This window comes from Pyxicephalus adspersus, chromosome 9, assembly GCF_032062135.1.
Source record: "Pyxicephalus adspersus chromosome 9, UCB_Pads_2.0, whole genome shotgun sequence".
Lineage (NCBI taxonomy): Eukaryota > Metazoa > Chordata > Amphibia > Anura > Pyxicephalidae > Pyxicephalus > Pyxicephalus adspersus.
This window is the reverse complement of record NC_092866.1, coordinates 46,243,522-46,268,032: the sequence shown is the minus strand read 5'-3', so window position 1 is coordinate 46,268,032 and position 24,511 is coordinate 46,243,522. Positions and strand designations below refer to the sequence as shown.

Genomic DNA, 24,511 nt, shown 5'->3' with positions numbered 1-24,511 from the left:
AAGTTAAGTGATAAGAGTAGCTTGACTGGAAAGTCAGGCCTTCATCAGAGACATTTTGGAACTAGGGAGAGACCTTACCTTAGGTTTCAAACAGCAAGCTCAGCCCTATTCCATTTAAAAAGTAATTGCTGATCAACATGATTCAAAACAAGTGTTAAGACGATTGTGTTGTATATATACTCCGATATCAGGTCGTGGCAACTTGCTTTGTGCATTTCAGAAAAAAAAAAGAAAACACTGAAAAAAATGCGATGTTTTCTATGCCTCATGCTGCTGACGGAGCAAAGGGGTGGCAATATATGGGAAATAGCCTGTAATTTACGAGATACAGTTTACACATCCTGCACATCAGCAGATAATATAACGTGATGACAGGTTAATGGTGGCCACAATTTCTAAAACAAAAACCAATAACTAAAGCAATTCACAAGCATTCACTGCCAAGATGATTCCTGACAAGAACGGAAACCATTAGTTGTATATTATAACACAACTTGTACTGAATGTTTTACATTATATAATAAAAAGTAACCATACTACAGGACAACCCCCATGTTAGAAAAATTCTCCAGATAGATGGAAAGTTTGTTACTGGCAGCTTGGGGTAAAAAAAGTCTGAAGAGAGCGACTCCAATGCAGACTCCAAATCTAGAAACTGGTAGTCTGCAATATTACAATTTTGCTCATTAGTTTAGATGCACTTTAATCATACTAAAAACCAAAGAAATACAAAGGAAAACTGTTAAAAAGATTTTTGCTCATCTCTTCTGGACATGCCAGTTGCTTGGTTGTCTCTGCCTCTAACAATCTGGGTCACAGACCCAGAACCAGTCCAGCACATTGCTATGTAAGGACAAACTCACCCATAAATTGTGATAAGGGTCAGTCTTATTGCCGGGGTCATAGATAAGGCAATTTCCACCATAATCTCTTTCTGGTAAAGGAACACCCAACTTGGGGTCAATATACTTCATGAACTGTCTCCCATCATGTACAGTCTGCAAGAAGAAAAAACAGTTTTTAAAAGTTGGCATATATTGTATTTTATTTCACCAAATATTGCTGGCAGCCATCATTTATCATTGTATATGTCTGTCTATATAGTAATTAGAACTACATTCACTCTGTCCCTAGTAGGACTCACAATTTAATGACCATACCACCCAATAAATACATTGAGGCAAATCTGGAAGGAATTCTCTTTTCCAACCAGGAGATTTTTAGACTTTACAGCAACAGAGGAAATGCACAGGCTTATAGAAAAATCCATGCAGATCGTGTTCCTGGAGAACTAAATGCTGCGACTCAAACACAAGGATTAAATGCGGCAAATCTAGGGCCTTTCCACACAATTATGTTGATGTTGACAGCCTGTAAGCAGTAAAAAATACAGAGATGCAACCGTAACTTGGCAAGTCGTTCCCACTAGCTAATGCTAAAATCAGCATTATGGAAGCAGCAACATAGCAATATCTTGTGCAAGCCAAGTATCATGTGTATGATTATGCATTTTAACATTCTAACTTATTGCAAAGGAGGAAAAAGTGTTATATATATATATATTTAATATTTTATTTTTTTCCACCTAACATCAATTTACTAAAAAATTTTTACATAGAGTAAACAGCCCAAGGACATGGAAAGCAGTAAATAGGACAGACAGTTTTATGATAAACATTCATTGACTCTCACTGGAGCCTGATTACTCCACATGTTTAAATATTTAAACCCATTAGGCCAGCTATTATACAATACTAAGACATTAGGGACTGACTGCTGAAAGATTCATGTTTAGGAGGACTACTAGGAACAATAGGCTACTAGTTAGGTAATTCCACTCCAACTGAAAATGAAATTGTGAAGGCTAGGTGCACACGGGCAACTTTGTTGAGTGACAATCACCAACCCAAAATGGAATGATTTACAGGGAATAAAAGCAAACTCAGGTGATATTTTAACCGCATGCTTTTTGTTACAATTGCACATTTTGTTTGAAAGCTGTAGTATTATATTATTATTTTATGTTTCTTTGTAACAGACTTTCCAGAACCCAAATACAACCTGAACATTTAGTTTAGGCATAGGCCGTGTCTATATAAAATATGTCTTTTTTTCCCTCTGTAGGTATTTAAAATAACAGAGGTTGTGGGCCCATTGTCATGGTATAAATATAGAAAATATAATTTAATGGAAAGCCAGACTAAGGATAAACCGTGCCCCACTGTATTTTCTGCAAGCAGGAAACAGGAAGCATGACCCCTGACCTGCTGCTTATTTTAGAGGAGAAAAACATTATTTTGTAAAATTCTTTCAATTGTGTATATTCTCATACAAAACAGTGAGATCTATCAACAAACAGCTCATGTGGTCATTCCCATAGCAAGTGTAAAAAACGTGCAAAAAAACAAAACAATACCATAAATGACATGACATTCTAACCCAACTTATCACCATGGGGTACTCTTAAAAATTAAATTTTCAGTCGTTCACAATTAGTTATGGAACCTCTTAAATAATATACAGATCATTACCTACTTCATTCATCTCTTTTAGAAACTTTACTAGAGATTTCAGATTTAGACCAGGTAGCAGACAATATTTATTTTTTTGTAATGCAGTGTAACTACTATAATTGTGTAATTACTATATCCACAACTCGCAGTATATTAGCATGGTGGTTGGTAGGTAGAATGCCTCTTACACTGCTGGCAATAGGGAAGAATGTCACTCTTACAGATAGCTAAAAAACATTGGTGGTTGAAGTAACTGACCCGAGAAGTACGGATTGTTCAAGGCTCAAAGAACCCCCAACAACCTCTGTGGAACCCTGGTTGAGTAACCCCGCTCAATACACTTTAAATCTAGAGGAGCCGATTTACAGAATGTTTTGGCAAGTAGCACCCTTCACATTTCGTTACTTATTCTTTGTACTAAGCCGTTTGGCATTCAGAAAATAAAGAGAAAAAATAACAAATGAGATTGGATATCTGTTTTTTTCTGTATGTAAATTTAGTACGAAAATTTGGGCCAGTATGTGGCCCTCAAGGACTAGAGTAGGACACCCCTGCTCAAATATGTTTTTGAAGAAACAAAAATCTAGCAAAGGGTGAAATACTTTCTAAACATTTGTTATAAATAAATCTTTAGCATAATAGAAAAGGTTCATGAAAGTGGCTTTTTAAACTTTGAGGAACTGATTAACTCTGACCATGGCAGCCCCATTTAGAAATAGGGATCATGCATTCATAATGTATTATTATTATGTATTATTAACACTGAATTTTATTGCCGGAACAGGTAAATCTTAAATACAAGACAAGCAATAAAAACAAGATCAATAATAAATTGCAAAATTAACACACAAGAAGTTCAAAGTTTACATTTCTCACCTGAAAAAGAATGAAGATGAGGAATAGCTCATACACCACACTTACACAGAGCCAGAACCTCCAGTAAGCTGAAAAACACAAAGTATTGCAGTATAATATTGGTAATACAACCAATTACCAAAACAATCTTTTAATACTAAAACTGTAAACTAAAAGTCAATATATTAAACTCATTTGCAAATTTAGGCGATTCAAACCATTATGATAAAAATGATGAAAACAAATCAGTGGAGAAAGTCGGCCTTTCAAAGAAAAGCTCAAAGAAATTTAATGGACAAAGCTCAAAGAAACCTGAGCTTTGTCCATTAAATTTAAATATTCATGCCTTCAGTCATCCCATTACCAGGAACATATACTATTAATAAAAAGGATTTATATAGCGCCAACATATTATGTAGCGTTGTACATTAAATAGGGGTTGCAAATGACAAATACAGACAGTGACACAGAAGGAGGAGAGAACCCTGCCCTGAAGAGCTTACAATCTAGGAGATATATAACCTTGTTTTTCCACTGGTTCTTCATCCAGCACAAAAAGGGTCTAAAGTAAATACCTAGCTGGTCAAATATAACGGTTATAAGGAGTCATCAGAACCATGTATGGCTTCAAACAAACTCCACCATCTGAAAATTCTAGGCGCCATGCCTGGACCCCCAACTGCGTGTCGTGGTTTTACCATAAATTCCTGCGTCCTTTATTGAAATAAAAGACAACAAATCAAACCACAGTTGCCGGCATGGGACTAGGCATCCAACACACCCACTTGAATGCAGATGATTCTTTGGCAAAGACAGCTCTTGAATGCAGCGAAGACTTCACTACATAATGATGGGAAACATTAGTGTCAATTAACATTTGCATTTTTTTTTTATTGGTGAAGCCCTAGAACAAAAACAAAATCTAAATTATCTCATGGATTTTGAGAAATAAACATTCTGATCTGTAAGCCAACTTTTTTTAGGTTCTACATTCATTGGATAGCCATTAAAGTGCAGAAAAAGTCAAACATTAGCATTATGGTATGGTTCTCCCCTTTCTGAGCAAAAAGGAACGTAGTGCCCTCATTATTGTATTGACAATAACATGCCAATTCTTTGATTTTATTTATACTTCAAATTCCTCTAAATTTACCTTTTAAAGGCAAAGCAAACCTTGCTCAGCAAGCAGGGAGCCGATGGGCCATTTGCCAGGATAACGATAGATGCCAAGACTAATTCTGGCACTCATACAACCTATCCAAGCAGTTGGTAAAAGTTGAGAAGAAAAGGTGGTGGGTCCTTCAGCTGGAAATACCGCTAGGGATGGGAGGACACTGTAAAACTGAAGGATTCGGTGACAAACCCTTTTAGCAATGCAACACAACCCCAGCTCACAGTGACAGGTCAGACCGGCTGCAGGCAGAATAGTACCAGTATGTCAGGCGGATGGCAAAGCCCTGATTTATTAATTCCACCAAATGCAGATGGCTGGGCAAAACATTTTGCATTAAAAATATGATTATCGACACTAAGTGTCAATAAATATTGTTTGTATAGCCACACAACCTGTATTCATATTTGCTTTGTGTATTCTGCTTCTGCAGCTTATTAAATTGGAAAAAATGTAAGGAGATGTGCATGCATTGCATGAGATTTACAAAAAAGTTTTTTTATACCCAAAACCAGGCATTGATCCAGGAAAGTTTCTTAACTTGGCAGTCTGATGTGACCATGGCATTGTGGTGAAGCAGAGGTTAACAAGTTACAATACAAAGCAGGAAGCAGTCCAATCTAGGAAAACATTTTTAATATGACATAGATTCTTGGAAATAGTCCAACCTACTTTACTAAAGCAATCACACAGTAAACCATTAACAAATCATTCATAAAAAAAAGGAAAAAAAATACCTGGATGAGGTCTGGAAAATGGTCCATCTTTAGCTTGTGTGACACCGAAGCATAGAAACACCAATATGCTGGCCACTATTCCTCTAGAAAAAATGTTTAAAAAATAAAACATTAAAACACTAATTCACCTAAAGCGGATATTTTAGCCCAATGTAAAACAAGCCTGCCCTATATGCTTCTATTTCTTAGATACTCCAAAAAAAAAAAAAGAAAAAAGACCCCTGACAAACCTCCTAACTGCTTTCTTCCACCAAGGTGGTCCTTCCACCTATTGTGCATCCCAGCGCTTTTGTTGCATTGGCTGTAATATAAAAAGATCCAACAAGCAGAACCCCATCCATGGTCACATTAAAAATACTGTCTTCAAGCCCAAAGATCTGGTTAATGGGGTCCCCGAAGATAAACCGCCAACTGATTCAGCTTTCCAGCAGGTACTAATATAACGTAAATGTTTATTTTAGGTGGACTGGCTATAACAAATTACAATTACATAAAAGTAAAAAAAATGTTTTAAACATTTTAAATTTTAGTAGATCCATATGGTTAGTAACCCAGAAAAACTGGAAATACAAGTGATTATTGTCTTGTTCCTCTATATTGTGACCTTTGCGTCTACACCACAAATATGTGCATTGACGAGACTCAGAACTGACAAGTATTAACAATACAAGTAAAAGTGGGTAGTGTGTCATGGATGGCGAGAGGATTATAAAACACAATGCTTGTACTGATGCATTTCATCCCAATTTTATTGTTCATTACTTGACAGGTAACGACAATAGTCATCCATGACAATGCTTTGTGAACTAACACAATAATCCCCAGGGCTCACAAGGTGGCAAAAACATTTTTGCTAGTGGTCAATGTTCATTTGAAGATCCTGTATAAACACAAGGGAATAAGATGCAAAAATACTAAATTCAAAACCAAATTAAAAGCTCAATTACATCTTTTTTTCCCTATTACAATATATTTTTAACATTGAAAATGCAGGAAATCAAAGCTTCAGTGCTTCTTTCTGCATCCTGCAAGATTTCTAAATCCATAACTCACAGTACGTTAGTGTGGTGGTCAGTGGGCAGAATGTCTCTTACATTGCTGGTTATTGAGTAGAATGTCACCCTTACAGATAGTAAACTTTTCCTGCTTACAATGACGAATTAAAGTGTTAAAAAAAAAAAAAAGTTTTTTTTGCATTTTTTGAATTATTCTTAATTCCTATAAATAACTATAGTTTGCAAAGAACAATGAATCCCCAGTTGTCTTTTGTGGCCAACCCATTGGGTGGTAGAGAGATAAAACTGGAAGTTTACACACCCATTTTTATGACACCAAATCAATGGACATGGAACTTTCTTATGCGCAGGATGTGAAGCTTGCAGCAACTCTGCTGTCTCTGGTGCCAAACTAGAAATAGTAAAAAACAACAGCACCAGCAAAGTTTAACTGCATTAAACTTTTTTTAAAGCATGAACAAAATATATATATATAAATGTCTTTCTATTACTGTTATGATTGTGCTTTTGTGTTGCTCTTTAATATAGGGTGGACATTTGTCCATTTTTCCCTGGCGGGTTTGAGCAGCAGCAGCGCACCAGGAATAAAGTGGAGGAATGCCTAGAACCATCACCATGTAAGCATTGACCTAGGTAAGTGGGTGTCTACAGTAGCACACCTAGAATATTTGAAGCCAAAAATTTTTTTTCTATATTCAAAGCAAGCCAATCATGACATTTTGAACATTATATAAAAAGGTAGGATAATACTTTTATATGATGATAAAATGTCTTCCTACTCCACGCCAGAAAGTAGAATTCCAGAGCGGTACAGGACCAAATTAAATCAGACTACAAAGTGAATAAGGGCAGATTCTAGGTTTCAATAAAAAAAGAACATGACCAACTCAGGTTAGCTGCCATGACATAAAGCTAACTTCTGAGGTGAAAAGGAAACTTGAACAAAAGCACTAAGTGCTGCAGGACAGGAAGGGCTGATAGGGGACAGCCATTTGTAAACTTCCTTGTGCTCTCAAAAAACAAGAAACAAACAGGAAATCTCAGGAATAAAATTATTATGACTTAGAAACACAAAATATCCCTGGTATGTGGTTCAACTCTGAACAGGTTAATAATTCTCTTATCTGTTTATCTTGTTCTATGCTACAAATTAAATCAGATAAATTTCACAATCATGGGTGAAGTAACTTTGTCAACTGGATGACCAATATCATGTGAGTTTCAGACTAGTGTTGTGTATGATCCGGATTAAAATACCATATGAATGCCAACAACTACTCACTAGGCTTTAATTCTACGGCAGGAGAGTCCTTTTATGAATCTTATCTGGAAAAGGAAACTTCAAAATACATTAATTTATCACAATTAACATTTATTAGGATACAGAAATGTTTAGATACTTAAGAACTGCTTGGAACGGACTCCACATCCAGCTGCTCAGTTCTGCAGATCCCTAACCCTGAACACCACTCTAATTAACAGCCCTGCTTAATGGGAAACATTCTTCCATGATCATTACCAGTGGCAGATGACCGAACAATCAATGCACACACAACAATCATTTGGTTCTATGGACGAAGGGGGGGGGGGGTCAAGGAGGAGGAGAAAGCAGCACCCCACTGTGCTTTCATACATTAACATGCATAGCAGCCATTCCCACATGGCGTTCACAGATATGCTGTGGTGGATTAACGAATAGTATTGGGCAACCACTGTATATGTTAGAATCTTGTCCAAGACGAGCAGTACTGTTCGTCTCAGGTGACGATTATCTGACGTGTACGTAGACTTAGTGGGATTGCTAATTAGCACAGTGTTCAATTCAGTTAAGATTGTTGCCCACAGACATGCAGGGACCCCACTTGTTCATGAAATTTCCAGTCCTAATGCAGGGAATTATAAGCCTTGCTGCAAAACCTGAATAAGAGTTAAAGTGGAACACCTCTCTCTCTCTCTCTATATATATATATATATATATATATATATATATATATATATATATAATATATATATATATAGAGAGAGAGAGAGATGAGGTTAGAACCCCTGCAGATTTTTTAATATAATCCCCCATTTATTTAAGAACAGAAAGCCTTCCTCCTCTCCTCAAGCCTCTGCTACATTTGGTCCCCTACATTATGATAAACTTCGGAAAATGACCAAGAACAAGCAATCAATGAATCATTTTCTTGATACAAATTTATTGACAAATAAAACTCCTATCATGTAACATTGTGTTGATCTTACATAAAAAATAACACAAAGTCAACAAAATCAAAACCAGTTGACTAAAAAATAAATAAATTCAGGGTTTATCATGAAGAAATAAAAGATTTGACTTCATGCAGCTCTTCGAGGAATGAGTTTATCAATACATGCTCAGCAAAGACAAATATGGTAACAGAAAGCCAGCTGGCTGTATGCAGAATAATGCAAATGTATGGTAAACGTAATCCTTACAGAATAGTTTTGTTTCATATGCTTGTTAGGTGAAGGAGGATTCTAAGTAATGACTTAATTATCCTGACAGGTTACACAAAAGTAATCCCTGAGCTCTATGCTGAATCATAATATCCTACACAGAATAATACCCTAGAGCGACCTTTCTCCTAGCTCCCAAAGACAATGGAACTTATATCAAGAGAGATGACCTGTTCTATATTTGGTATTTTAAAGACTGGTTATATGCATGACTGAGGAGTATAACCATTCTGTTCAAACAGAAAGAAAATTAAAAACATAATAAAACCTTCACATACATAAAAGGCTGAATTTTTCAACCAGCTTGGAATTGACATTTATTACCCCAACATCATGACTATGATCAGACAATAGGGAGTTGGTCCTATGCTGTTAAATTTCACTAGCCCTTTAAAGCAGCTGTCGCCAACCGGTGGTCCACGGCTCTGGCTGGTGCGCTCCTTCTCTTGATCCCGCTGGAGGGTGGACTAGCCAGAGCCGTGGACCATGTCCCCCCTATGGATCGCAGGCTCAGGGCAGTGGGTGGGTTGTGTCTCTGGCATCATGACGGTCCGGAGTCCATAAATTTAGTGGTGTGTGAGGTCCAAAATGTTGGTGACCACTGCTTTAAAGTATATATACAGGCTCCTATGTGGCAGTCTGGACAGTTCCCAAATCCAATCACTATGTGACCCAAGGGCCTCATGATAGCATTTGCATTTATTTTTTGTTTTATTCAGTTTAATCCACATTTAGTATATCAGCTGATTTCTCTCCTAGACACTCAAACTAAAATTAGGAGGATTTTAGCACCACAGTCCCTTCTGTCAACCCAAAAAGCAGGTAGGGTGTGGTGTAGCCAGTTGCTGACTGACGAGGTAAAACATTCTCACTTCACTTTAGTACAAGGACAACATGCTTTTGACTTGAGTAGCAGTGCAGCAGGGTTGATCCCTTCAATCAAATTTGAAAAAAAGGGAATTTGTTCAATAGGTTCAATAGGTAGATGCACCTCTTCTGCTTCTTCATAAATATTACAACACCAGTGGGTAGCTAGGACATTATAATATACACAGAGCTTTCCTCACTACAAATACAAACCAGAGGCACTGGGTGAACTAAGATATGGTAACTCAGCAAGAAGGTGATCAGCTGTAAGAGACAATAAGCCACATTAGCCCCTTGGACTGTTTTTTTTGTGTACAGCTTTTAGACGCCTTCTATATACTTCACAATTTGTATATATTAAAAAAAAATACATTTTGTCTTTTGGAGGATTAATGGGTATTGTTCTAGGTTCCCTTAGGTATACTTTTTTTCAGATGCCCTAAAGACTGGAAATCAGATCAAGCTATCAGAACCAGGCAAACAATAGGATCAACCACATATGTTCTATAGAAAGACTTCCACATAGGTAGCTTTAAAGCCTCTACATTCTTAGATTTTCCATCAACAATTTTACACATGTAAAGTTTTAGAAAAAAGGAAAAATTGTAGGAATCCTTTGCAAAAGACAATTTTAAAGAATCTGCATACCTTTTTGTATTGTAGGCTGTGTCTTGGGGAGTCTCTTCAAGTAACGTGACATACACCAATGAGCAGGTCAGGATAAATAGCACAGTTAATGTGTGAGCTCTCCTATAAACAATAAAAAAGAGAAACCATGGTCATATTTAAAAAAAAATGTAATACACAGATGAAAGAATTCTGTTAAGTGTTGACAGCACAAAAAGAATACAAACTGTTACTGCAGTATGCCTTATAGTATGTAATAATATAGAAGTTACTATTACAAAACATACAAAGTTTTACACCAGCCTAGCTCTAAGTCGATGAACCACCCATGAGGAGCATTATCCCACAGACCCAGAGAAGCACAACCTTTGAACGTTCTAGTCCAATAAGGGCAAGGGAACTATTCACAGAATGTAGCACGGACTAAACATCTGAAATACAGTTTTCCCTAACCTTCGCTTTCATGCAGCCAGTTCTAGATGGCATAGGGGTTCATATTCATTAATCACTTAAAAAAAAAACTATTCATAAACCTGTTTGTGGTCACCTAGAGGCCTTTTGTCAAAAATCCTCTGCAAACCAATTCGGAGGAAATTGGTAACGGCAGTTCGGCATTTAGATGAAAACAAACGTGCAGTGTTGGTGGGACGTCGGGATAGGTTTGGGAAATTTATAGAGAGAAGGGTACCGAAGGATATATCTGCAACATCCCATTTTACTATTAAACAAGGATGAATACAATTTTGTATCAATTGTTCAATCAATTGATACAAAATTGTATCAGTAACAATGCAGCTGAAGCGGGCAATGTAGCTTATTTTGGCTGAATTGTTACTTCAAGTATATGTTAGTTCACCTTCATCCTTAACTTCTGATGAAGCTTTTTTTTTAAAAAAAAAATTTAAGGAGGATAATAGATTATTGGGAAGAAAGAGACACAAGGAGGTCATATAATAATGACGATGGATTTTAAATGTTATGAAATAGACCGCAAATGTGAGGAAAAAAAAAAAACAACCATATTAGGTTGTTATGATAAAAATCATTTGTGTTTTATATTCATATGTTTTTTTCTTTGAAGATGATATGCCTTAAAAATCCCCAATTGATACAAAATTGTATTTGTCCTTGTTTGATAGGTTTGGGAAACACCAATTTCACAACAAAAGTTTCACCAAACTACCCTCCCCAGATAAATCATCTGTGTTTAGAATTGTGTAACCGTTGAAAGAACATAATATTTATGCAACAGTTTTTATTTAGAAAAAAAAAAAAAAAAAATACCTTTAGTAGGTTGATTTTGTACATGTGTTTTCCCCAGCCCCCTTTAGCTGGGCACACCACCCAGCTTGTTTTTGGGTGGTTACTGACGAATAGGGTCACAATACAAGGGCTACCACTTGTCTACAATTTCCACCTACCCAGCTTCAGGAAAATTTCGGGGTTGGACACTGATAAAGTACATACAGAGTTAAAATTGAATTGTGTTGCTATCTTTAGAAGGACGCTGCTGGCAAACAAAAACAAAAACTTGTGGTCCAGCCAAAATAACACCCCCTACTACCAGTATGCAAACAGTTTTTTAACTTTTTTAAACATATTGGGAAATGGGTTTTGGGCACCTCAGAGACATCCAAAAAAAAGTCCAACCAATTACCGGTCAACAGAACCTAAAACGTCAACAAGTCCAACAGGAACCTGGGAACCGACTTCAGCTGTCTGAAGGACCTTACATCCACAACTGGATGTTGTGCATATCTATCAATCAGAACTTGGGCAACGTATAGACAGAAAACGAAAGGGCAGCCATGCAAACCAGGGAAACAGATGCTTGGTACCAATGTCTGACTAATCTGGTAAAGTAAGCCTTTATGGCAAAGGTAGGAGCTCTATCCTTGAGACCATATGCTTGCATAATAGTCCATCTAAGCCACCTAAAGACTTGAGGGATTACTCATTGTGTTGACCATCTGGAAACCACAAAGAGGGAGTCAATATACAAAGAGTTCTTTCCAATGGATAGGAGTCAGGAATGAAGAACACTGTCCTACTAAAAGTAAAATGCAGAAACTACCTCGGGCAAGGAGAGGAGTATCTATCTGATCCTTACTAGGTCAGTGTGCTATATCGGCCCAGCTCTGTCTAGTTATGATGGCAATCATGAAATACTCTTTTTTTTATCGTGCAGAGCAGATTCCTATCACTCAGCACTAAACACAGAGTCACCAGAACATCAACTGCTTTTGCTAATGTACTGTGATATTGTCCAGCTAGTTTTGAATCTGGTGACCTTCCAGGATGTTCAGCACTGCAGAAACAGCCAAAACACCTAGAGCCCCAATATGTTAATTGGGAGACTGGATTCATTTAATGCCCAGGCCTCAAGTGCCAACAGTGTGCCCAGGATTTCTCTGGCAAAGCCACAAACTAGAATCTCACTACAAACAGCAGCAAAGGCTGGTGAGTAGGGAATTTGAAAATCTGCTGAAGGGAAGCAATGTTGGATTCCATAAAAACAAATGAAGGCATTCACTGTCCTGAGGTCCAAGACAGAGCAAATACCTCCTATGAGCTTGGGAACACTAAAAAAAAAAAAAAAAAGTAGTATTACTTGGCTGGTCTACAAGTTTTCTGCCAGTGTCCAATTCTCCTCAATGTGGCAGCATAATACAAAGATATCAGATTCCTGTGGACAGAAAATAAAAATAAAAAAAAAAAGCCAATGTTTCAGCTTTTCCTGCAATACAATAGCTTGGCACAATCCCTTATAATTTGTGGAGGGATACCCCAGGAGGAGGTTTACATTCAGGTTAAATTCTACATACATCTTTAGCTCCCTCTACCAATCTTCCGCTCATGTACTGCAAAGCAAGTTTTCTAAAATCTATTACACACAAATGCAATGCTATCCAATATGTAAACCTGCACCTTACACAAAAATATACCCCCCCCCCTAATATCTATTCTAAAGAATAGGACTTAACCTTATGAAACCTAGGAGAGATGTAGCATACTAAATATATGAGCCAACATTTGTATTTGCTCATGCAAAGATTATTGAAATTACCATTTACAACACTCAACACACATCCACATCAGAGAGGGGAAAAAGTGTATGCTTCCAACATTTAGAAATATGCCACAATCCTAAGTGTTTTAAGTTAGTTTTTATAGGGAACCCAAGAGGGTTTTCCCAAATCAACTTAAAAAAAAAAAAAAAAATTATCAGAACAAAAAAATATGTAATAAAAAAAATTCTCCCAGACAACACAATTTTAACAACAAGCATTCTAAAGCTTTCTACTACAGAACATCAATTGATGCAGCTTTTATTTAGCTTCTGGCATCTACAGCAGCGTACATCTAATTTTATACGGCTTTAAAAGGCTTACCTATGATTTTTATATTTTCCACTCTCTGTTCCTAATGGCAGCATAATGGGATTAGATGGTAATAAATAGGGGGGGGGGGGGGGAGAAAAGAAAATCTAGATTAAACAGTGTTCAAGGAAAGGGTCTCCTTTTGATTGCCATTCCCAAGTTGTGCGCTTGTTCATTTTACAAGAAATACTGGCTGAACTCTAGAATTGGCATGCACAGATATTCTGCAAAGGACTTAAAGCCTTATGTATCTGTGCATCTCAAATTACAAATGCCTGATGCCGATTGGCTGCTGTAGGGCAATACGCACATCTCCGGCGCATATTTCAATCTGATTTGGTGCTTTGAAGCAGTACAGACAGACCTTTAGAACCGATTTCAGAACATGAGGACCAGGAGCCTAGTAAGTTAATTGATTTACAAGATTTAAAGCATTTTAAAATGAAAATGGTTTATTATTAATATACAGCATTTTTAAAGCACCAAAATACTAAATAGGGGTTGCAGGGTTGCAAATGAAAGACACAGACAATGACACAGGAGGAGGAAAGGATCCTTCCCAAAAGAGCTTACAATCTAAAGTGTACAGTACCTATAAAACCCATTTGCCTTTATTTTCCAACCTACATTAAAAAAAACTGATTTTAATTATTAAACAGGATTTATAAAGCGCCAAGATATTGTGCAGTGCTGTACACTGAACAGTAAATTCAAAAAATTTTAATTGTACAAAAAAAATTGAAGGAAGATTGGACACAAGTCACGTTTTCTAAAGCCTTCCATAAGTAATCATACCTAAAGCAAGCAGTTATTAGACAATATACCTTTGGTGCTGAACTAAAACATAAAATATAAAGTAGTCCACTGTACACTGGACACTAACAAATCACCTATTTCATGCTACACTAAAACTAAAAATACTTATTACATTCTGACTGCACAATTGTAGTAAAATTTAATTCTTTTGGCCAAAAATGTGTAATACTTACCTAAACTATCCAAGCACTTTGTATGCAAAAACACACTGGGCTCTATCAAGATTTTAGAGAAAAATTGTAATGTGTATAATAAGCTTTAAAAAATCCAACTTTTAAACCAAAATCAAAGAAACTGGGTCAATGAAGAGCTGTTGCCCACAGTAACCACCTTTTTTTAAATTACCTGAAAATGTTAGCTGAAACTTCACTGGTTGCTCTGCACAACGGCTCCATGGCTTTAGCTATTACAAGCCAACCGCCCGCTAAGTTTTACAAGGTGTCCTTCCAGTCATTTCCTCTGTTTCATACATTCTGCTAGAAGGTGCCCTTGAACCATAAATTAAGCAACAAACATAACGTATATGGCACATGTAGTTTGACTGGTTCTAGAATACACCTAAGAGCAAACACAATGAAAAGCTCTGTGAAGTATTCCTATTACTCCTCTATACTAAAGGCTTTCAAACTACAGTTGAAACTGATAAAGTGTAAGAAAGGTGATGGTAACCTGGAACAGGCAGGAGTAACTAGAAACCAAAAAAGATAATCACCTAGCACACAGCCTGTATCTGAAGTTCGAGCAGATAAACTTTAAATATTTATATAAGAAATTACAGACATTGAAAGTCTATTCATGGACACCAGACTAGGAGAAAGTGACTTCTGTTCTGAGTTATGCTGGTCACAAAAACAAGACAATCTTTTACAACAAAAGTCTAGTGCATGGTGTACAACAGCCATTCTTAGGGTTTTTCCAGAAGTTGCAGGAGGCTTCTCGAACTGTTGCCGATTGACTTCCCATTTATTGGTGCTGTCATGTTCTGGCGGACAAATACCTCTTGGTGGAGCCAACTGCATGACTCTTATGTTTTTAATTGTCTGTTAAAGTGGTATTCTAGCCACCACTGTAGGGGGGCAATCTTTCAATTGGCCAATAATTTAGGCTTTTTCTCCACTTACCCCAATAAATTGGCTTTAGCAAGGGTTGTAGGAGAACAGAAAACTTCAAAAAGGTCCCTCAGGGGTAAATTGGTTGAGAAAGGCTGGTACTGGAAACTTTAGATTAGAAAAGTTAGAGTTGAACACCAGCTCTAAAGCGGAACTAAATTTCCACTTTTTCCACCATTCCACATTCAGGTTGCTCTATGTACAACCAATCACTATAGATACCTCTGTTGAAAGAAAAGGCAGATTATACAAAAATATGTAAAAGTGAGCCAGGAATGTAAGGTTATCCGGAGTGGCGGAGATGCAAAAACCAAAAGTCTGGCAGAAAATATTTTACAAGAAAAGCAGCTGGGTAGGCTTTTCAAAAAACTGTTTAGTTATGGGTGAATACATTTGTGGGTAATCATCTGCCAAAGCTATAAAATGTTTTTGGAACATTGACAATTTTTGTCAGTAACTTCCGTACACTAGTTTTAGTGGCATATTTCTTTTCCTGCAATAGACTAAGCAGGCGGACAATTTGACACAACCATCCAAAACATTTCATTGTTTCCTTGAGCTGTTATTGCAATGGTCACTGCTGACTCTGACCTATCAAAATATTTTCAAGGCCAAGTGCTGGGTAAGTTTTTTTTTTTTTTGTTTTTTTACTCTATTTCAATAAAGTTCACATAATTCAGATCCTGCAAAGTTCTGACATATATCCTTTAATCTTTTTCTTTTCCTATTAAACCCTTTTCTGAGTCTGTATCCTCAAGCTTTCTGCTTTCTCAGCAATGGCTTCCACAATTTGAGCTTTTCTTTTGCCTAACAGCTTCCTATAATTCTCCCGTGAGGAGATAAGGAGATTAAAGTGTGCGGCAAGAACAGCTAAGAAAAATGTTTATGGGTCGAACTAGTTTAAGTTAAAAACTGAGGAAAGGATCAATCCTCTATTTAGAGAAATGTTGTCAGTATAGCACCTAAAGTTTTCTCCTCGTTTCTGTTTGCCGATATGCGATTGCCAAGACAAGAAAGGGAAATTTCACCAATGGCAACAGAGTAATACAGCTATGGTCAGTTTAAAGTATTCCTCACGCTATCCGAAACAAAAAACTGTCAGGATTTACCTATAGAATTATGTCAAGAGCAAACCAAAATTTTAACATAACCCTTTAAATGAATATTCTAAGCCAGACTCCCAACCAGTGCCCTATAGAACCCTAGGGGTTCTTCAAAGGTTGCTGGGGGTTTCCTTGAGCAATGAGCAATTTGGACCTCTAAGCTCCGTTTAAGTGACACCAATTATCTTTCTGGCTATCTGTAAGGAGAGAAACACTGGAATAACCTAACAACCAATCCAAACCCTAAACTTCACCCTCTAAATCCTTAGCTCTAACCATAACTAACTATAATTTACTTAGAAAAACAGAAGAATTACCTAAACTTTAAGGCAGATACCTTACCTGATATTATCATTCAGACATAACTGTTTACCACCAAGAACACTGCTCACAGAAATTACAGCCTCTAAAATGTAGCATTTGGCCCCGTCAGCCATTCGGATATTGTTCTGAATGAGAACAGACAACAGGAGAACTACAACTGAATGTCAATACAAAAAAAATCTGATAATTGAGCAACTATTATATTGAAAGATTAGTTAGCAATTAATTGGCACTACCCCACTGAATTTCAGTTACAAAACCATGGATTAACCCAAACAATTAATTCAACCCTTGACCGTCTCCTACGGCTTCACTACACAAAGATATTGGCAGAACATGTTGCTAATAGTGTAGAGTATTACTACACACCTATCACATTTTATTAGGACTTTTTACATGGCATTCCCTAGTGTTCCCTATGCTTCAGTTGGCACTGGAATATACCCATTGAAAAACATCGGAAACAAATCTCTGTACACATCCAACATCTAAATGACTCTGGTGTTTGGTGCCAATCATGCTGGTACACCATACTCATGGCAGGATTGCTTGCATACAGTAGATCAGTTAAAGCTTCAACTTCATTAGGTGATCTAAGACCTAACACAAACACTGGTGTTTAACCCAGATATTTGTAAGCTGGGTGGGGAGAAATTTTAGGTGGGTGGCAGGCCGTATTGTAACCCAAAAAACAGCTGGGTGGTTACTGAAAAGTGTCGGGTAGTGCACCCAGCTAAAAGGGGCTGGGAAGAACACTGAACAGAACCAACGAGACTTTTTAAAGTTATAAAACGAAGGCTGTGTACACACACATTAGACATTCACAATTCTTTCCAACGACAAAAGACTGCATGATGCCTGAACGTGTGCTGTATTTACAGCGCTATTCTGCTCTATGGAGAGGGGAGAAGCAGCACCCTCCTGGGCTCTCTCCCCTTCACTTGCATTGCAGTCGTTCGTGGATCCACCAGGACAGATCCATGGATGACCGCTGTACACAAATCATACTTGCCTAATACAAGCCCTGAAAAGATAGTCGGGCGAGAATCATCTGACGTGTGTGCTTAGCCTAAGAACCCTTCAAAAGGCAGGTAGAAAAATGTGCCTTTTTAATATTTGGGGGATAGGACAACAATTATTTCCAGAAAGTAATTTTACTAAATAACTTGAACCTTTCAGATAATGCAGGCCTATTTTATATAATCCATTTATCAAAATAAGTTCAATTTATAAATCTTTCCCTGATAAGAACCAAATGATAGACATCCCATTTGGTAGGACAGGGTCTTTTTTAAGAGAGATAAAGAGTTTGCCCTAGAAGAGTGGTATAAAGTAATCCACTGAGTGTGCCAGGAGAGTAATCTCCCACTAGTAAACTATGAACGGTCACCTAGATGCAGTGGCATCACCAGCTATAAACTGGCCCTTCCTTGTAATCAACATCTGCTAGCACAAGCAGATGGCAACATGAGCCATGCAAAAGAAATTATGAAATGTTTTCTAAAGAAATATGGATCCATCAGAAGTAGCAAAGTACAAACTTACCTTTTTTGTTGTACTTCCACTTAACTGTGGCTGTGAGTGACCCATATTTTAATTATCCTAAAAGTCATCATTGCAGAAGCGCTGCTGGAACTGGTTTGTGTTTTCTGTTAAAAAACACATGGTTACCAATTGGCTTGTGTGTACAACAGAATAACATCTAGCTTAACTAACCTGCAGTGACAACTACTCTCTGGCTGGAAAATCTTTGTGCAGTGCGAGAATGGTTGTAAGATTCTGTAGCAATGGTATAGTGGTTGCATGGTTTTCGACATGTGCTCATGCTGCTCCACACACTGAGCAGGCCAACAATGTACTTATCGCTTGTGGTCATGATCCTCTGCTTCAGGGACTGCTGCAATGATTAACTGCCACTAACCCTAAGAAATACCTGCAGCTTGTTAAAGAGCATGGGAGGCTGCAGAACACCAAGCTGAGAGGGCGTCCGCTCGCAAGGACAAACTAGAGTTAGCCCAGTGATTGGAACAGTCCTGATAACTCTCTGATCCAAGGGAAGTAGGCTTAGCTATGAACTATGCAGCCAAATTTCCAATGAGTAAAGACTTTGACATGATACTTTCCTGTGATCCCTTGAGAGTGCGTCAAGGTTGGTGGTTAAAAGGCCATAAAGTTAGGTATCACTGCCAAGTACCAAATAACTTTTATTGTAAATGGTTCAGGACACTGCAGAAGACACCCGCAGATACCCACCAAATATTGTCAGAGAGTCAGCCTGTGTTTGTCAAATACAACTTTTTTTGTATGCTGTATGTAATAGCATAGTATAAAAAATGAAAGTATTTAGGCCTAAAACTTCCTTATGTGTAATTCCTACTCTCAGCATGGATTTTCCTATACAAAATCCACTAGTAAAGACAAGCATAATTAGAAATGAACTGCTTCACAATGAAATATGGATGTCTTTCTAAGAACAATAAAACCTTTTATCCAAGTCCCCAATTGGATTCTCCAAAGCATGAGTGTAGGGTGACAGTTATTACATGTCAGCAATATATCTGCAAAACAGCAAAGCCTCTGTTATCTGGGCTTTAAAGTTGTATCTTGCATCATCCAGACAGACAATTGTGAAAGATGCAGTGATGATCTCAGCATTATGTGGAATAAAAAGATGTTGCAGCTTAAAAAAAACACAATAAATTGGAACAAATGGATTTGAAGAAACCCAAAACTAGAAAAAAAGAACACTTGGGGGGCAAAATTAAACCTTTTAATTTTGGTTGATTGCGATATGATGTTTAGTAAATAAAGCAAATTGTAAGGAGGACAATATATCTAAAAGTGGATACAACCTCAAATTAAAATATTAACCCTTGTTACAAAGAGACTTAAATCAGATGTAAAATGTCTACATTCAGATATATATTATAAGGGTCAATTGGTATAATTGCTGGCTTAACATCTTGAAGCTGGAATCCTAAAAACTTGTTCAAATATTCATAAAGTACATGACCAGAATACAGCTAATATAGGAGTTGTAATGCAATTCCTTATTTTCGGTGATATAAAAGTATTCCAATCAAGATTTGTTTTAAAAAAATTCAACAAAAACACCAATATCAGAAAATCTTTATTTTGTCTAGATAAAAAAATGAAACTAAATCAATATTATATAGTCAGCAAACACCTTTATTATCTGATAAGAATACTTTACAACTTCTTTTATTATGCGGTTGTAAAATTCACTGTTTAAAACAGGAATTCCAGTCCAATGCTATGGCTATGCATACTATATTGATAGTTTAAATATAAAAGTCCTGTAGGCATAATGCAATGCACATTTTACTGGTTTTCATTTCATAGACTATGACTGACGTGCTAAAGCTGAGAGATCTCCTCGTCCAAATCTGGTTTTGACTTATCTGTATGAGACTACCAAGCGTAAACAACTATCACTAAAATGAAAAAACTGCTAAAACAAGAGTCCTATAGAAAAGGTTGTAAAAACACTTCTTGTATTGAAGAAAAATTGTTGCCCAAAGTTCCTTGCTGCACTTAAGTTTGATAAACTGGTTACTCCAATAGTCAGGGTCAGCTGCAGAAACCCCCAAAGTGTAAAAAGGGACCAGAAATCTGACATTCTCAGAACATACTGTTGTTAAAAAGTTTTTTGGGTAAAAGTTACTCCTCATTTGTGTAGGCAATAGGAAGGGCAAGCTTTTACTTTTTCTTTCCAGGGCAGCTTTCTTTTGGTAGATTTTAAAACAAGAATGTCTCTAGGTTTTGTAAAGGGAAGCCATCACAACAGCTATAAGGGAGCTGTGCCGACACATGGGGCCATCTGACACACACACACACACACACACACACACACACACACAGCCATTGCTGTCCTTCTGAAAATGGTACATACAGGTAGTCCCCGGGTTACATACAAGATAGGGACTGTAAGTTTGTTCTTAAGTGGAATTTGTATGTAAGTTGGAACAGGTACATTATTAAATTAAATGCAATTAGGATGGATGTTTGTCTCAACATATTAGACAGCATGTTGTCAGTTACTGTAGAAAATCTTCACTGACAGTTGATCCCATACAAAGCAAAGCTAAACTTTATGAAGCCTAGACATTCATTAACTTCTAGAGCAAGCTGTGCTTTGATATGCAAAAAGAAACAACTGCACAGTTTGTCTTGGTCATTAAAGCGGCTACAAGAGGTTGCAGAAAGAACTTACCCCCTAAGATCACCCACAACCTCAGCTGTGTTTAGCAAAAGATTTCTTCTGCAAATCATGCAAACCACACCCTTCAAGCCTCCGTTCGGGAGTATCTAGGAGGAGTTCATATGTTGGATGACCTTAACCCGGGGACTACCTGAACCTGGTCACAATCGAGTCACTGACCCAGGGGCATACAGGCGTCAAGCTAAAACTGATTTAACTGTTTAAAAACTATTTAAACTAGAACTGTCTGCCTCCAAGGAGCCAAAGCAACGGTTTCATACAGTCCGTACCCATAGCTGAGAAGTGTACATTTCAGAGAACCAGTGCCCAATCCACATCGAAAGGAAAGTTGACTAAATATTTCAGGGATCCAATTGATTGGATGATGCTGTTTATGCACAGTGGAATCTGTGACCTACTACAAGCGCATACATATTACTTTGGCTCAGAATATAAACTTTACAGAAATGTGAATAAAGGTGGAATGGCTCAGCCAAGGACTTTAAACCACAGAAAATTGGATGGATGCCTAGCCAGAGGGCTGAAGTGGTGCCTATCTTTTCTTTCACGAACTCTTAGGAGCTAAATAATCTTTTTTATATACAGAGCTACATTGCAGAACCTCATATGCAGCTGTATTTGCTTTACAAAGCAACTACGTACTGTACCTGTGCTGTACGCAACAAAGTACAAGGTTCTTACTTTAGAGGAATCCTGTTTCTTGTACTGCTGGAACCTGCCATGGTAAGACATTCTCTTGGGAATGAGCAGTGTAGGAAACTTTATCTTCACCTGACTAAGAGTTTAGGGGTGCCAAAGCAAATTATTGTTGGTATTTGCAAAATCTCAAGGCTTCGTTGGGTCCTTATAGAGGATCATCAAGAAAAATCTGGCTTCTTATGTCTACAATCTTGAGGTTTCTGGTTTATACATTTAAATTCAATGCAAAGTTCTTTAATTGGATTACAAAAACCAATGGCATCAATATCTGGTAGTAGTTGGTCACATTCAACTGTACTTGTAATGTTAAAGGCATTTCACCACTTCCTAAGCTGCTTTATGGATTTATCTCCCTTCTGTACAGATGAAGTACAGCAGAATGTAACCAACTACTACTAGATATACCATAAACTGGATAAATGAGAATCTTCAAAGACATAATGCCATCAGTGATCTGCTGAGAACTTTTTCCCAGTTGGGTGGCATGAAAAAGTAGCAGGTGGAATGTAAACGGGGAAAAAAAAAGAATCCACTGTATTTTTAAATAAAGGATGTACAGGGTTCAGTGATGGTAGTCCGGGGCCCCTACACCATGACAGCCAGCAGCAGAGCATCCAAACCAATGTAGTAAGCATTAACTCCTCAGTCCGAGACTGTACTTTTTAGTTTCCAACCCCCAAGTTCAGTAAAAACTTTCCAAGCTGAGGAACTCAGAACAATTTCTTAGGCTTCCCTATCAATAGTATTCTGAATGAGCCTGAAAACTACAGTCTGCCAGCTCCACTGATGCAGCAGAAAAGGCATTATATACCATCATGCTAGAGGTAGCAGAGTAGGCAGGCAGACCTGGTATGTATTTTCAACAGTAAAAGGGTGACTGTTCCTTGGCAAGAAATAAAGCTAGGCTTCTGGAAACAAATGTTGGGCACTGTGCCTGTAAAGAATCTGGGCGTTCCTCTGTAATTGGTTATGTAAACATGATTTTTTAAAATTGTGTGTACCATTCAGCAGATATAGGTCAGTATCTAATACCTACAAAAACCATTGCAGCTTTGCAGAAGTCTTAGCTGGGTGTTGCCAAGTGCGCTGGACAAATGGATTACTTATCAGACAAAATCTACAGCACAAGTTCTTCCGTTGTCTGCCAAAAGTTTTGTGGATTTGAAATTCAGTCTGGTTTCAGTCTTAGATACAGGAGCATCACCCATGTTTTCCTAATAAGCTTTTTTTTTTTTTTAACAGGATACTTAAATGACAGATATACACTAACCATAAGCAAATGGTGATAAATAGTATGCACTTCATTTCTAACTGTATTCCCCAACACAGAAGCTGTACAATGAAATACTAGGAAGTTCCTGATGCTTTATTGGAACAAGAACGTAGCTGCCTTTCTTCACTTCAATAGAAAGCCGGTCTGTCAGATAACAATACAATTACATTTGGGGGGGACTTATCCAGAAATAGTGAAGATCATTAAAGGAAAGTAATGCTAAGACAAGTGCAGTCAAGCTGCTTTTACAGTTGATTTGTGATTGGTTAATGCAGCTATTGCTCTTTATATAATTATATTACATGGAAAAATGGAAGATATTTGTCGGGATTAACTCAAGGCTACGACAGGGCATTTTGTATAATACAATTCTTCTTGCTAGCTTTTTGATTGCCCACCCTTGTAAAATACCAGCATGTTGCCAGGAGGCCAGAAACTAATATGGCTTGAAAGGTTATATTTATAAGTTTACATTGATTCAAGGACATAGAGGTGGGGATTTGTTAGGCTGAGGAAAAAACCCTAACAGGCTAAAAATCTATAAAATCATATCTGTTTATGCCTAAACCAAGACAGGGAAGGAATATCACAATATAAGCACATACTTTGCACTTTAGGAAAAGTAGCACAGCCCCAGCACCCATTTCAGCAGTGAGGATTGTGGGAGCATATAGGCTGCAGATGTAAAAAAATGTTTGTGCAAGCACTGATCAGCAACTTTATTGCAATACTGCAGCCTGATCAAGTGGACTCTAAACTCCCATGGACAGTAGAGGCCATCACCCTGATCCATCTATGCACAGTATTAAAAGTAAACTCTTTCATTTGAATGGGCTGGCAACACATGGCCATTAAAAATAACACAGTAGTGATTGAGAATGGGTGCTAAAATGTTCTCAATGACTGCTAAGAGCCCCCACAAAAGGTTGGGTAGGAATGGGTATCCTAAGCCAAGCAGCTATCCTCACACACGCACTGGGCACTACGTCATGCCATGTCTGGATGTGTGGTGTGAAAGTGTTTTTAGTTGTTCACAGAAATTAGCACTGAGTACTCCCTCTTTGGCACTTCTGTATGCTGGGCAAGAGAGTTAGCATACCCAAAACTAACACTGTGATTTAACAGCAATGTCTTATACATCAGTGGGACTGAAAGGCTCTTTAAAGCACAGTGGCTCAGGACACTATCTGCATGGAGTTTGCAGGTTCTCCCAGTGTTTGTATGGGTTTCCTCTGGGTACTCTGGTTTTCTCCCACATTCCAAAAATGTGCAGTTAGGTTAATTGCCCCCCCCCCCC

General features: G+C 37.6%; 1 protein-coding gene across 4 annotated transcripts in view; it reads right to left on the bottom strand.

Annotated features, from left to right (window-relative positions):
* The window catches only part of PTDSS2 (phosphatidylserine synthase 2), a 57,231-nt gene that overhangs the window by 18,615 nt on the left and 14,105 nt on the right, over nt 1–24,511 (bottom strand). The window contains exons 2-6 of one of the 4 annotated variants that reach the window (XM_072421817.1): nt 13,660–13,690; nt 10,289–10,390; nt 5,277–5,359; nt 3,390–3,457; nt 864–998 (exon numbers count right to left, since the gene is read on the bottom strand). In XM_072421817.1, the coding sequence (XP_072277918.1) occupies nt 864–998; nt 3,390–3,457; nt 5,277–5,359; nt 10,289–10,390; nt 13,660–13,690 (419 nt within the window). Of the gene's footprint in view, nt 1–863; nt 999–3,389; nt 3,458–5,276; nt 5,360–10,288; nt 10,391–13,659; nt 13,691–14,808; nt 14,874–17,017; nt 17,175–24,511 lie in introns of those variants that run through there. The other 3 variants (XM_072421820.1, XM_072421821.1, XM_072421819.1) reach the window with 3 other exon arrangements.